This window comes from Wyeomyia smithii, chromosome 2, assembly GCF_029784165.1.
Source record: "Wyeomyia smithii strain HCP4-BCI-WySm-NY-G18 chromosome 2, ASM2978416v1, whole genome shotgun sequence".
Classification (NCBI taxonomy): Eukaryota; Metazoa; Arthropoda; class Insecta; order Diptera; family Culicidae; genus Wyeomyia; species Wyeomyia smithii.
The window spans coordinates 276,214,464-276,230,004 of NC_073695.1; the positions used below are offsets into that span (position 1 = coordinate 276,214,464).

At 40.5% G+C, this 15,541-nt stretch overlaps 2 protein-coding genes across 2 annotated transcripts; both read right to left on the bottom strand.

Moving 5' to 3' along the window:
* Positions 1 to 749: 749 nt before the first annotated feature.
* On the bottom strand, positions 750 to 2,161 carry LOC129722571 (ATP-dependent (S)-NAD(P)H-hydrate dehydratase). The gene has a single exon (XM_055676144.1). It carries the CDS (start codon positions 2,049 to 2,051, stop codon positions 1,011 to 1,013), a length of 1,041 nt encoding a protein of 346 aa, XP_055532119.1. The 5' UTR covers positions 2,052 to 2,161; the 3' UTR covers positions 750 to 1,010.
* Positions 2,162 to 2,931: 770 nt separating this feature from the next.
* LOC129722979 (N-acetylgalactosaminyltransferase 6-like) lies at positions 2,932 to 8,129 on the bottom strand. Its single transcript, XM_055676879.1, has 5 exons — positions 7,931 to 8,129; positions 4,571 to 4,956; positions 4,140 to 4,498; positions 3,199 to 4,079; positions 2,932 to 3,137 (listed from the first exon to the last, which is right to left on the bottom strand). Exons 1-5 carry the CDS (start codon positions 7,979 to 7,981, stop codon positions 2,961 to 2,963), a joined length of 1,854 nt encoding a protein of 617 aa, XP_055532854.1. The 5' UTR covers positions 7,982 to 8,129; the 3' UTR covers positions 2,932 to 2,960.
* Between the last annotated feature and the right edge of the window lie 7,412 nt (positions 8,130 to 15,541).

Below are 15,541 nucleotides of genomic sequence, written 5' to 3' on the forward strand. Positions count from 1 at the left end.
CATATAACCGTGTCCCAGTCTATGGTCCTACAGTAAAGAGCAATACATTACTGGGTAAAGGACATTCCGTGGAACGAAATGGTTATATTAATCTTAGTTTTGATTACTCTAGCTATAATAATATGAGTTTTATTCTGAAGTGTTCGAAGTTTGAGACTGTTGTCTATCAAATAAAATATCGGAAGTCCCAGTACAGTAATAGAAAATATCAGTGTATACATAAGGGGCCATCCACATACCACGTGGACAGCTTTGGGAGGGGGGGTGGTTGGCTAATGTCCACGGTCCATACAATTTTTTTAGAATTTATATGGACAGTTGTCCACGGAGGAGGAGGGGGGGTCAAAATCGTTAAAAATCTGTCCACGTGGTATGTGAATGGCCCCTAATTCAAATGACACAAAAAGCCCGCTTTACATCAGAAGCTTTCATGCCAGACAAACACCAAACCGAAGCCTGCTATGATACTGTGGTAAAGCTGCCACTCTACTGCTTGGCGGCAAGTAGCAGAAGTACATTTTTATGATTGAATTCTATGCTGGGTCCAATGCATCGAGTGTTGATAAAACATTCGACTGAGTTCATCTAGTCAATTTTTATCAGGTTTTGATTAACCGAATGAAAATTTCAGTTTTTAAAAGCTACAGAATAATTCGAGCATTTTGGCTAGTAATCAATAATCATTAAATTAAAATAAAAATCTGATTAAACCCATGTGCCCAACGGAGGGTCAAAAAATAGATCATATATTTAATTAGAATAATGTGTTTTTATTGTTAGACCAGAAACAATTTGATTCATAATCGAAAACTAGATAGCAAAAAATTCCTTGTTCTGTATACCTTACACACTATAGTTTCTCGTAACCATCTCTTAAGTTTAAGAACTACGAACCAGTTCATACCACGAAGTATTTCCTTAACAATGATCATTTCAGCTCGAAGACATTTTTAAGGCGAAACACACTAGACCACAGATAATTCTATCGATAAAAAACCTAGTAAGAAAGCTCATAACAGTTTGTGAGTTACTTTTTTGCGTTCGAAAAACTTCTCGAACACCTGGTGAATCTGTTCGATCATATCACCGCAAGTCATGCTGCGACCTTTGGTTTCAAATGCATAACTATTGCAATTTTTGGTTAGAAAGCTAGCGGCGAAACAAGCAATTACCGCTGGATTCGGGTTCATTTCTTGTCGTGATTCCAGCGCCCAGTAGTAGAAAGTAGCTAACGCACCAGCCAACAAATCTCCCTGGCCACCACATCGACGACCCGATCCACCCTGAGGGCACTCAAACTTCTCCATCGCTAACGTATCGTAGATCCGATCGTTTAGGCCTTTTTCCAGCACCGTCAATCCCCGACCAACCTTTTCCTTGATCTCAATCAAGATTCGGTCCCGATCATTCCCGAACAAACGAGAAAATTCGATTGCATTCGGCGTAAGAATGACACCGTTGTAGTCTTTCACGAGACTGATGTCTTGCGTTATCAGATGCAGTCCATCCGCGTCGACGATAAGCGGCTTCTGCAGTTGTCGGCAGATTTTTATCAACTCGGTTGCCGTGTGCAGTACGAATCTATCTCGACCCAAACCTGGTCCTATTACTAAAACGTGCAGCCGCTCAAGCCACGGCTCAATTTGAATTATAGCATCGTTTGAATCCAGCAACGGATGTACAATCAACTCGGGACTGTAGGATTTTATGACTTCAGCAGCAGCTTTCGGACAAAATACGTGCACTAGGTCGGCACCCACCTTTAACGCACTGATAGCTGCAAAATATGGTGCTCCGGTGTACTCTAGCGATCCGCCCACTACTCCGATGCGCCCGGCTTGACCCTTGTGACGATTAGTATCCAGAGGAGGGACGATGTTGCGAGCTTGTTCCAGTATAGGTGATTTACTTCCCGAGTTAGCCATGCTGTGAACGGAAACCCAGCGGCCACGATGATTCTGAACTCTAGATGCTCCTATATCACTTTGATATAAAGGCCAATAAGGAAACTTTAACCAAAGGGACCGCTTTGAAAAATTAAATACCAACATAAGTATACTTTACGTTATCACCGTTATCAACTACACTTAAGAAAGTTTGACAACTGGCATTTTCTTTTGGAAGATAGAAGATTGAGCGAAGATATTGATATTGTTTTGGTTTTCATGTGAGAAAAAGAGAATGGAAAACTTTTACGAAATAAAGACGAAAACATAGCAAAATTTCACGCAATGAAATTTGTTTGCAAGTTTTGAACTTGTACGCAATATTATTGAATTTAAACCAAGAAGGATAGTCTGCGTCAATTTGACTCCTCGCTTACAGTGACATTGACCTCTTCTTTTTCAAATAGTGCTAATCCGTTCTCGATTTAAAAAAAAATGAATTCTGGTATTTGTTATGTATCGATGTGTTAACATCGTAATGATCACTCATCAATGAATTTTAAACAAAAACTGGCATTTCAAATTCATGCATCAATTTAAACGCCAGAATAAGATTATCTTTCCAGGGTTAAATAGTAAAAAACAATATCGCATGCTTAGCCTTGGGGGCTAATAGCGGTCTCGATCAACTAGATTAGTTTAGAGAATTCGTTATCGATATTGTTTTTTTGGCACATTTTGTATGTGTAGGATAAGTACAACGATACACCGTGCCCCAGTGCTGAGTCGAGAAAATTTCCAGCTCGAAAAGATCCTCGACTCGATCGGGAATCGAACCCGATATCACAACCGTGCGGGAGAGCTAGCCGACCGACATCGCTAACCACAGAGCCACGGGAACGGGTTAAATTGTACACAAATTGAATAAAGTTAACATATCTTTGTATGAAAAATGTAAAATTTTGAAATTGGGGAGGGGAGTTTAAAAAACATTACCAGCAAACCGCTAATGAGACAATAAAGACATTCCACGCTATGTTGTGTATATCTTTATTTACAAGAATATATCTCTTATCATAATAGCTTAGCGCCATATTTTTCCCAATTTCTCAGCATCGTCACATTCGCGAATCCCCAATCCCACCGTTGCGTCTGCTTGCGATGATCGCATCGGGAAACAACAACCTTCTTACCAACCAGATCGAGACATTGATTCCGCACTGGTTTGCCGTGACGAATAAAGCGATTATCCTGGAAATAAATTTCGTATAAAACATCACACAATTTAGACTAAAGTTCTTCAACCGCTTACCAAATCGTACTGCCACAGTTGGTTTCCCTGCGACTCGTGGCAGTTAAAAAGAATAACCTGCGAACCGTCGTCGGAAGCGTCCAGACATTTTTCAACACTGGCCGCCCGTATATCACGGTTGTGGGTCAACGTCAACAGCTGATTGTTTTGTGGATGAGTTTTGTTGTCGGCACAACCGAAAACTCCGATCGCTTGTTTGGCTTTGTGATTCAAAGTATCCAGGCAGTAGCTGGGATTGGCCAGATTTTGAACTCGCCCAGAAGCAAATGGCAACGGATCACGCAACGGATACCGCACCAACAGGTCAGGGGCAACCTCCTCCAGAAACCACTTGAATGGTTTACATTCCAGCTTCTCTCGCAATGCTTTTTGTTCGGACAGATCACCAGCATCGATTTTGCCAAACTGAGAATTCCGTTCGTACAGAAACTGTTTGTATTCATCCATCCAAACCTCCGCCACTCGTTTGAAGTTTCTGGTTACGAAGTTCACACCTCTTGGGTTTGGAAACGGTGAATACCCTCGGTACACGTGACCAACGCGGGAGCACGGCGCATCCACCATTCGGCCACCACACTGCCAAATTTTGAAACTCAACTCGTACTGTTCACCGCCCCAAATATCCAGCCCTTCGTCGTATCCACCCAATTCCCAGAAAAATTTGGCACTTATCGCAAACAGCCCACCAGCCATCACGGGACTCTCGAAGGGTTCAGTGGGATTGCTGACGTCCTCTGGTCTGAGTGGTAGTCGTTTGTAATAGAATTTCCAATCAAAAGCACCACGTTTTCCTTCGTCCTGAGCTCGATATTCGAACGTTTCGTGGGAGATTACATCTATAAAGGGACACACCACCGTTCGATAGTTCTGAGCAATGGGTTCTGAAATGATCAAGTTGGTTTAAAACATTAAACGAAAATAGAAACGGCTAAATCAGTTACCGATAAGAGGTGGCAGCCAGTTTACGTTGACTTCGGTGTGTGAATCGAGAACGATCAGTACATCTCCGCTTGCCGCTCTGGCTCCTTCCAACCTCGCGGTGATCAGACCCGATCGCTCGGGAAGGTCAATCAGTTTGACTTTTGGAGCAAGTTCACTTTCCACGAAATTTCGCAGAGGTTTCCAAAGGAACTTTTTGGTGCTGTGGTCATTGATCAAAATGATCTCTTTGAGCAAATGTTCTGGGGATCGATTTATTACACTGTAGATGGTTCGCAACAGCGTACTCCAATGCTCGTTGTAGAAAATAATAATCACACTGACATTCGGCAAATCTCGCAGATAACGTTTCTGGTGGCACCTGGAAACTAGTGATCGATAAGATAAAGACACGCGACTCAAACGGATATTTGTGGAATACAAACGCACTCACTGAGGATGTCGAATGTCGGGTATGGCTCGATCTATCGCGATCTTATCACTGATAACAGCTGAATAGCCGTTTTCTTTGTAAAGTTTTTTGTTCAGTTGAAAATCTTCGGGTCGCTGCAGTTTAACCGGTTTCCCGTGCTCACCCGGTCCCTGTCGTTCCGCTTCGTACTCTATATACGCATAGTCATGCCAATCTATTCGTATGCCGTCGACATTCCGAGGGCCGCCGTCAAAAAACGGCTCATCATTTACGAACCGGTAGAGCAGCGATTGTTTGAAATTCGACAAACTCTGGTACTTGTGGATGATGAGTAGCACGGTGATGATCATGCAGGAAACCACGAATAGCACCTTCAGTGCCCATGCGTTGATGGTGGATTTGCGAATCTAAAATTGCGCGCAAGCAGTGTTAGAATTTGCTCCTTAGAATAAATATCAAGTGTACATAATAGTAATCATAAATGCCGAGAACATTTTGGAAAGTATCTTTCGAGTGTTTCTACTCAAGTAGCAATCAGTTGAATGAATGGAATCAATTGTACGCGGTGTTAAAAAAACTAACACGATGATTACTTATCTACATAACAATTCCGTTCGAGAGTACCTGTATTGAAAGCTACTTCAGTCTACTACTGCTTTGATTGTATCGATTGATATCGATCTAAGCAAGCAATGATGTATACATTAAAAAAAATGCAATCGAATGACATCATATTAGCACTGTAGATGCATCTACGACTTGAGGTTAGGTCAAACCGAGACTCTCAGTAATGACCTTGGCCTTGCTCGATCACCAGCGCCAACGGTGTTTTCCAAGACGAGAGAGATTATCACAGGTATAAGGTCTTCTTTATTACCTATTCGTTGCGATCCCGTCTTCTACGGGTGGAGGGCTGAGGCCAAACGGGTTAAACGTGCTTCTTATTTTTTTGGGACTGTATAAAATTAGCAAATGTTATACATTTTGTCTAACATTTGCTGATTTAACGCTGTACTTAATGGAATATTTGGATAATTTTGGTTTGGTGGCACGTTTTATCTGCCTCTACCCTAGGTGTACTACCTGATGTATTACCAGCTGGCAAATGCCAATATGCTTCTGGTTTATGCTTGCTCAAGTCATGTTTTGTCAGTTCCATTTACTGTGTTGGATTCTATTTACAAACTGATGCGACTTTACGTCACCAGTCTTCTGCTGGCAAACGTTGAATTGTACTGCTAACACATTGTAAAACATAAAACATCCAGAATGATGGAATACAACAGTAGACTTTAGGAAGCATTTAAACTTTGTTTCGTAGTTTACTGTCCAGCCTCACACGGATTTGCTATGCGGGTTGAAGCACCTGCTAACTTAAACGAAAGCAAGAACATTTTAAGCGTTACAACGAACCTCATTAAATGTGACCTCACGATTTGTCGTTAAAAAACTCATACGACCCTTACGCTAATGGAAGCGTTTATAATTACTTTTTTCACTTTTGCTCTGTCGGAAATGATGTTCCATACACCTTCAGATCTTTTTATTTTCACGACAAATTGAGGTTTAAACGCTTTTTATTTAGAATGGTTCGTAGGGCAAATTTGACAAACATTACTTATGTAACACAAATATTTTGGTTTTTTTTTTCGAGAAAAATATTTTCTAATGAGTTAATGTCCATGGCACGAGTCTGATCAACTTCAGTGGTTTTATTAACAATTTAACAGGCAATAACTATCGTAACTATCTTTAACTTTACGCAGCATCACATTCCAAGGTAAAATACTCGCCAAAGGCGAGAGGCTTCAATTATTTCATCGGTTTGGACTATAATCATCTACAGGGGATAGTCAAAATAAGTAGGATAGGCAAAATTTTGATGAAATTTGAAATGCTATAGCTTTGCTAAACGTTATTCGATTTTAATAATTCGAACACCATTGAACTGGAAAACTTTTGAAGTTTCATTTTCTGACCCCAGATCTGGCCTAGGTCACCGGATATAGGAAATATTCCTGAGTTCCGGTAGGCATGTTAAACCTGCTAATTTTTAGATGGATTTGGTAATGGGTTACCTGATAAAAATGCTCATTTGCATCATTGGCATAGATGACAATATCATTTCTGAAGCGAATGGTTCATCAAGATCCTGAATCGGCCAAGAACTCATCGAGAAATGGCTATTTTTCATCCGGAAGTCCTCAGAGGAACCTTTAGTAGGGGACATTTACGTTTTTGCACCAAATATAGCGTGTTACACCTCTATCTTCAGGATTTTTTATCAGGAATCTTTTAAAAGATAGATATCTGAATATAGGCTGCATTGGCCACTTCCGGAACGACCTGGAGGCCCCGAAGGAACCCGTAGTGGGAGAATTCACATTTCTGCATCAAAATATAGCATGCGACACCTCTATCTTCAGGATTTTTCATCAGGAACCATCCAAAAGACATATTTTTTTAAATACAGATTACGTTGGCCACTCCCGGAACGATCCAGATTCCCCGGAGGAACCCGGAATTGGAACATTTACATTTTTGCATCAAATAAAGCGTGCGACACCTCTACCTTCAAGACTTTTCATCAGGAACCATCAAGAAGACATATTTATGAATACAGATTACGTTGGCCACTCCCGGGATGATCCGGATACCCCGTAGGATTTCTGATGAAAAGTCTTGAAGGTAGAAGCGTCGCACGCTTTATTTGATGCAAAAATGTAAATGTCCCAATTCCGGGTTCCTTCGGGGAATCTGGATCGTTTCGGGAGTGGCCAACGTAATCTGTATTTAAAAAAATATGTCTTTTGGATGATTCCTGATGAAAAATCCTGAAGATAGAGGTGTCGCATCTGTCGTATATTATGCCCGTAGGAAACACAGAAAAAAAGGAAAAATTCGGAATCAGTTCCATCAGCTATTTAATGTGACGGTGGTCCTGCAACAGGTACTAAATAACAAGCCCGAATAAATTGGTGGCTCATCGGAGAAGCCACTCGGAAAGAAGTGGTCAACTAGGTAATAAAAGGCACACATCATTGACCGAGCCATCCGTTCGTGGCACGGCCCAAAGAAAAATTGTAAACAATAGGCGATATGTGACCATAACCGAAACAACTTTTTTTTTTTCTTTTGGTAGTTCGAGAGACAGTTTTATTTTTGCACTGAAATTAGGATCTGGTTTAAAACTGGTTTGGTGAAGCTGCTCGATTGGATGTTTAGCATTTGATATCATCCCGATATTCAACAACGTTTCGTTCAGTTTTAGCCCTGGAATGTGGGTCAAACCATCAGGCAGCTTAAAAATTTTATCTTTGAAACCCGTATTGCGCTGTAATCGCAAACACTATTGACAGATAGCAACATTCAATTACACACCTTGCGATAAGCGGAATGTTTAATGTGTCTGAACACTCGTGGCACTTTCATTAGTTCGAAGCTTTTTTCGAACAATCAATAGAACAAGCTTTCAGGCGCTTCGATACTCCCACGACCGTAAGACTATTCGTGATAACTTCCGGTGAAAGAGAATTCGAACAACTCGCGCCAGAGTAATCTCGACACATGTGCACACCCGGCGGCCGTTTGATAAAGACTGACTAGCCGGTGCTTGTCGAATTCTGCCACCCGCGGTGGACACCAGAAGTGGCTCGCGTAAGCAGGGATCATCCAATGATGACGAAGCATGATCTATTCTCAGTTGAATGGCTTGCGGTTTCAGCCTCCCATGTAGCCATCGAAGCCATAAAAATGGTCAACTACTGTTACTCGGAGCCAGTGAAGTGATCAAGTATTTATCCAATTTCGTGAAACGTCATCTAAGAGTACGCCTTTTCATTTCACCGAAAAATGTCCGTCGCTTATCGCCCGGAGAGTGAAATAGGCGGGACGTGTAGAGGAGGAGTATTGGGAGTTTTATATCAAGGTTTTGAACGAGATTTGCACTTCACCACACTTCTGTGGACCCGTTTCGAGAGAGATCGATTTTGTTTATTTTTTTTCTTTCGTTTGGAACTTATTTACAAATAATGCTGTGACCATATCCATTTAGACCCCGAAGATGGTAGCATCTGATGTAACGCTACATTCGACGAGGGGATCTCTGGTATGTTTTTTTTATCGTAGACCGTAGTTACATACAATTGTATCATTAGAAAAGCTGCTGAAGGTTTTGTGCCGGATTCTTCATTACCGCCTCCGTTCTATCTAACATGAGATGTATAAAATATCAATGATGACACGTTTCACAACCCAAACATATAAATGATCTTCACCTGAAGATTAACCTGAATCACATTTTCTACTAAATTATATATCTTTATATATGAAGTATTTATATATAAAGCAATCTTTGCGCGTCAAAACCTTTAATATAGTTCAGTTTTTGCTTGATTTTTGGAATGCTTCTGTTTTTTGTACGATTTGTACGATACATTCCCCTCATGGAGAGGGGAACTCTAGACAAATGAGACTATTGAACATTGTTTGAATAAAACATTCGTTCTAAACGTAATTTTCATAGTAAAGCATGTTCATCATTCGAAGCAAACTATGTACGCCGTCAACAACTCTCAGTTTTTGTAAATAGTTTTTTGCCACTCCTCTCCAAGTTAGACGATTAGCGTTTTGAATGCCAACATTTGAGTGACGCTAACCAGTTCAACAATTAGCGAAATCGCTAACGGAAAATTCGAAGTTTTTGATAATCAGGTCTTTAGAAGGTGGGTTTTTTTTAGGATATGTAATTTATAATTATTTTCTTGAATTTTTTTTCATGAAGAATTTTTTTTACAGTGTACGGTCAATGCTCCAATAGTGGAGGAGCCAAGTACGAATTTTGCATATTTAGCCATTTTTCGCTGAAAAAAAAACAAGTCTAGCTGGAATTTTTCCCATTTTCTGTTGAAATGGGTTTTACTAAATAGTTTTGCACCTTTGACGTTTCCGTTTACGTATTTATTTTTCTAATTTCTCAGCCTCATACTCGTTTTTCTGATTTTCCTCTCATCAGCAATCGTGTTGCTTCCTTTAGTTTTTCCCGTAAACTTTCTTCTTAGCTCGTATTTCGCATTATGTTGTCTACAGCTTTTCTATTTTCACCTCTCTTGTAGCGCGCATCTCTGTCTTTTCTATCCTCTCTGGAACCTGTTTTCTCCTTTTGTAATTTTTATGCACGCGGCTTCTTTTCGGAGCGTCAGAACATGTAAGTAAACTTGAAAGCCTTGTTCAGCTGGGGAGCTCCATAGCCGCAAGGTTACAAAGTCCGCTTTGATAAGCGGGTGGCCGTGGGTTCGAATCTTAGTAGAATCAGGCCATTTGCTTGTCAAAGGATTCTAGCATGGGTTTATTCTCAGGCTTCCCACCCTTTCTCCAATCTGAATTCTACAGTACCCCTGTTGACTCTCCTTCTGACAAAAATAAGTCTTTATTATAATAAAACAAGTATGAGTAACGTATGAAAGTTCTCTCCAGGGAATTGTAATAAGGCGATATTGTTAGGCTTGGACAGAGGCTCGGTATAGTAGAGCAGTAAGTTTGAAACAGAAAGGTAAATCTTACACACAAGCGCGGATATGAATGATAAGCGTATCACTTACTTCAATAGTGATACTGCTAATAATATGAAGTGCGGAGTACAGAAAACACCTGGGCAATATCACAACAGATCTGATCTCTGGTCGCAGTGATGAGTCCACACAGGAAAAAAAAAGCCTTGTTTAGCAAATTCGATGACGTTCAATGGCACTTCTAGAATTTTCTTGAAACCGTGAGGCGCCCTAATTTCGTGCGGCTCTGTATTCCGTGCACTTTGTATCAAAATGTGAAAAAATATTGTTAAAAAAATGTTAATTTTCAGACGGACTTCGAAAAAATCATTATGAATCTCTATAAACATTTTGAAGTAGAATACTTATCTCAGGAAGTTTGGCTACAAAGGGATGTGAAATGAAAATCTAAAACCGAAAAAAGTGAAAAATATGTCCAATTTCAAATGCTAATAAATGGATTTCCTTCGTTTTTGCAGCAATAGATTGGAAAATCTTCTAAGATTCTTCCTATAAGAAGATAATTGTAATTTTATTATTCACACTATTGAACTATTAAAAATAGTCAAGCCTTGTCAAAACGAAAAATTTGACCTCTGATTGGTCGTTATATGATTGCTTCCCAAGCACGGTCGACCGAATCATACTTTGCAATTTAAAACATGCTATTAGGCCTATATAAGAGCCTGTTTCATCCGAAGCCGCTCATAATAGTTCTAAACAGCGACAACAGCAGTCGTCCTCCCTTAGCAGCAGCACTAGCAGTGCAGTGGATACCAGCGATGGCGGAAAGCGGCCACAGCTGTGGCGTAGCAATGGATAGCGCACTAAACGCAGCGAATTGCAGCAACGATAGCAGCTGGGCCAGCTGCAGGGACAGTGGATACCAATGGCAGCGTATAGCGGCCACAACTGTGGCATGGCTATGGATAGCGAACTAGTTGCAGCCAGTGAAGGAAAAAAATCACCTCTAGCGATTAATGAATACATATAAAACAAGCCTAGGATGCGTTGACATCGTCGTCTGTATGCGAAAAACAAAGTATCGGTGCTGGTGCACTCTTTTTGCTTTTCTCTTTACGATATATTTCTATTCATTAGTGTACACCACAATACGTGGTTCTCAATGTGCACAACTCGGTATATGAAGTTATTCGTCTCTGTTACAGAGAGCGATCAGATCTTGTTATATCCTTATTCTTTTGACTCATGAATATGATTTTTTGTCAGAAAAAGAAAGAAAATGACAGTGTATGCTCTCCTACTCTCGCTTAAACTCAACCGCTGCCGAAGTAGTTCCTTCCCCCACACATTCCCTCTCACCGCACCACACCTCTGCTGCTGTTCAGGCGACATGATTTTCTCCTGTTGCTATCCTTTCTTCCCGTAACTAGCGGCCTATGGAGAGACAAACGCAACGATCGAATCGCTTCTCAGAGCTGATGTAGTCTAGTCATGTGTTTGTTTTCTCCCAGAAACCTATGCACGCTATCATCATTTCATTATGGGTTGAGAGTATTCGAGTTTAGTTCCGGCCTGTACACTTCGTGAAGTGCACAAGTGATGAATAAACGACGATTGCATCATATTCGTTTCGTTTCCATCACTAATTTCGTGCGGCTCTGTATTCCGTGCACTTTGTATCAAAATGTGAAAAAATATTGTTAAAAAAATGTTAATTTTCAGACGGACTTCGAAAAAATCATTATGAATCTCTATAAACATTTTGAAGTAGAATACTTATCTCAGGAAGTTTGGCTACAAAGGGATGTGAAATGAAAATCTAAAACCGAAAAAAGTGAAAAATATGTCCAATTTCAAATGCTAATAAATGGATTTCCTTCGTTTTTGCAGCAATAGATTGGAAAATCTTCTAAGATTCTTCCCATAAGAAGATAATTGTAATTTTATTATTCACACTATTGAACTATTAAAAATAGTCAAGCCTTGTCAAAACGAAAAATTTGACCTCTGATTGGTCGTTATATGATTGCTTCCCAAGCACGGTCGACCGAATCATACTTTGCAATTTAAAACATGCTATTAGGCCTATATAAGAGCCTGTTTCATCCGAAGCCGCTCATAATAGTTCTAAACAGCGACAACAGCAGTCGTCCTCCCTTAGCAGCAGCACTAGCAGTGCAGTGGATACCAGCGATGGCGGAAAGCGGCCACAGCTGTGGCGTAGCAATGGATAGCGCACTAAACGCAGCGAATTGCAGCAACGATAGCAGCTGGGCCAGCTGCAGGGACAGTGGATACCAATGGCAGCGTATAGCGGCCACAACTGTGGCATGGCTATGGATAGCGAACTAGTTGCAGCCAGTGAAGGAAAAAAATCACCTCTAGCGATTAATGAATACATATAAAACAAGCCTAGGATGCGTTGACATCGTCGTCTGTATGCGAAAAACAAAGTATCGGTGCTGGTGCACTCTTTTTGCTTTTCTCTTTACGATATATTTCTATTCATTAGTGTACACCACAATACGTGGTTCTCAATGTGCACAACTCGGTATATGAAGTTATTCGTCTCTGTTACAGAGAGCGATCAGATCTTGTTATATCCTTATTCTTTTGACTCATGAATATGATTTTTTGTCAGAAAAAGAAAGAAAATGACAGTGTATGCTCTCCTACTCTCGCTTAAACTCAACCGCTGCCGAAGTAGTTCCTTCCCCCACACATTCCCTCTCACCGCACCACACCTCTGCTGCTGTTCAGGCGACATGATTTTCTCCTGTTGCTATCCTTTCTTCCCGTAACTACCGGCCTATGGAGAGACAAACGCAACGATCGAATCGCTTCTCAGAGCTGATGTAGTCTAGTCATGTGTTTGTTTTCTCCCAGAAACCTATGCACGCTATCATCATTTCATTATGGGTTGAGAGTATTCGAGTTTAGTTCCGGCCTGTACACTTCGTGAAGTGCACAAGTGATGAATAAACGACGATTGCATCATATTCGTTTCGTTTCCATCACTGGTTGCAGCGGATCTCAGCATCGATAGCGGCTGATGCAGTGAGGCACTTTAGTGAAATACAGTCTCTGTACGATAGTGGGCACTAGTAAATGCATTCAATGAAAAGTTGACACATTTTGACAACACCTGAACTGTCTAGTTTTGAGTGTTATATCCAAGGATGGAAAAAATCGTATCGCATAACAATCATTTGGGTATCATTTCTGAACTTGCTATTTATGAGCTTTCAATCCCAGCAAACCATCGCTATTAAAAGTTACACATTCTCACGCATGCAAGAGACAACTTATAGCAAAGAAATATATGGTAGCTTTCTTTGATGATTTTATTTCAGTATTGCCTGCTTAAGGTTAAGCGAGCAACATATAGCGAGTGTTTCACGAAAGAATCGTAAACGATTGCAATCGAGCGATCGCAGCGATTCTTTCAAATGTTGGTTGCTTGCAGGCGTAATTCAGCTACTCCATATCGTGCTTTCACCGTGATACACCGCGATGATTCTTAGTGATTTCAAATATCACATGCTAATGCACCATACTACCATTTCCGTAAGCATTGATGATACCTAGTTGCTCCGGTAAGCAAACAGTTGAACGCAATCTAACGTTCATTTGGATTCATAATCTTGTATCACTGGCGATAATATCTCAAAGCTTCTCGCGATACCGTTGAATGCAAGTGAACTTGGATACAATAAATACTATCGTGTTCAGGGGGGATTTACCGCTGTCAAATTTCATATATGTGTGCGTTATCGCAGATCAACTCTGGTCCATGAAGTTTGTTTGTCCATGACGTTTGATAAATTACCAATGTGACGATAATCCATCACCAATTTTCGTTAAAAACTTGTTGCTGTCCCAAAATTTCACTACGGAACGCATTATTAATAAAAGTTTTCCGCTATTTCTCGAGTTTTGTTAAAAGAAAACGTTCCATTTTACTTCGATCAAAACGACAAAAACTAAAACATACAGACGCCTTGTTGCCAAATGTGCTGGTCACGGTTTCACGATATTTGACAGATAGATTCCCCCTGATCGTGTTTGAATCATTAAGTCTCCTTTTATGGTATTCGGAACTTTTAGAAGCGAAAAACAATCAGCAGCGTTTCTATGGAAAACTTGTACGCGAGTGGAAACAATTGAACGATACCTGATGAATCAAAGAACACATTTGCATGAAATATTGCTAGTGAGTAAAAATTTCCATGCTTGGTTATATCAGCATTTCATTGTTTACTTTATCACAAGGAATACTTTATTCACTTTGTCAGTGTTAACGCAAAGATGTGGGCAGCATCTTATCCGATACTAAAATGAACAACAAATTGTCCTTTTCAGGAATTAAATAAAAACTTGATTGAAGAGTTAATATTTTCTAATGAGTTAATTCACATTTTTAAATTTGTGAAAGTTATAAATTTTACTTCATCTCCGTGTCTCAAAACGTACTGAATTATCTTTTCCTCCAGTCATGAGCACGACATCCGAAAAAATTTCATCTCAAAGTTTAAAAATTGTCAAGCCCCAACCATGACAAGCAACTTACTATATTATTAAAAATAGTCAATCCTTGCTGAAGCGCAAAATTCGATTGATCTGATTAGTCAACGTTTATTTACCAGAAAAAAAATCACAGGAAGGTTGTGTGCAAAGCCACGACCGCAAGGTTGAAGTAGAATACTTTTACACAGCTCTACTTACGGCTGTACATTAACCTACGGTCGGGCGAATCGATTCGCGCCGCTTTTCGCGTTTAGCCTGGCAGAGATCTAATGCGCACGGCCAACACAATAGAAAGGTGTTTTCACATTGAAAATTAGACACAGCTTTACTGGAGTGAGTGTTGGCAAATGCATCTACCGAAAGCACGTCGTTTCATGTGGGGAATAATATCACCAACGAAAAATGACGCGCGTCTAAGCACACCTGAACTGTTTCGCCGTGCCGCTTCCATTTACTTCCTTATAACATCGACCTTAGGGAAGTACCGGCCAGTGATGGAAACGAAACGAATATGATGCAATCGTCGTTTATTCATCATATGTGCACTTCACGAAGTGTACAGGCCGGGACTAAACTCGAATCCTCTCAACCCATAATGAAATGATGATAGGGTGCCTAGGTGGGAGAAAACAAACACATGACTAGACTACATCAGCTCTGAGAAGCGATTCGATCGTTGCGTTTGTCTCTCCATAGGCCGGTAGTTACGGGAAGAAAGGATAGCAACAGGAGAAAATCATGTCGCCTGAACAGCAGCAGAGGTGTGGTGCGGTGAGAGGGAATGTGTGGGGGAAGGAACTACTTCGGCAGCGGTTGAGTTTAAGCGAGAGTAGGAGAGCATACACTGTCATTTTCTTTCTTTTTCTGACAAAAAATCATATTCATGAGTCAAAAGAATAAGGATATAACAAGTTCTGATCGCTCTCTGTAACAGAGACGAATAACTTCATAT

What these genes read in the sequence shown, in the direction of transcription:
- LOC129722571 (XM_055676144.1), bottom strand. Translation starts at nt 2,051, where the DNA reads ATGTTGGTATTTAATTTTTCAAAGCGGTCCCTTTGGTTAAAGTTTCCT.
- LOC129722979 (XM_055676879.1), bottom strand. Translation starts at nt 7,981, where the DNA reads ATGAAAGTGCCACGAGTGTTCAGACACATTAAACATTCCGCTTATCGC. An exon ending in CCCGACATTCGACATCCTCA is followed by an intron (nt 4,499 to 4,570) that starts GTGAGTGCGTTT and finishes ACTAGTTTCCAG; the next exon opens with GTGCCACCAGAAACGTTATC. An exon ending in AACTGTGGCAGTACGATTTG is followed by an intron (nt 3,138 to 3,198) that starts GTAAGCGGTTGA and finishes ATTTATTTCCAG; the next exon opens with GATAATCGCTTTATTCGTCA.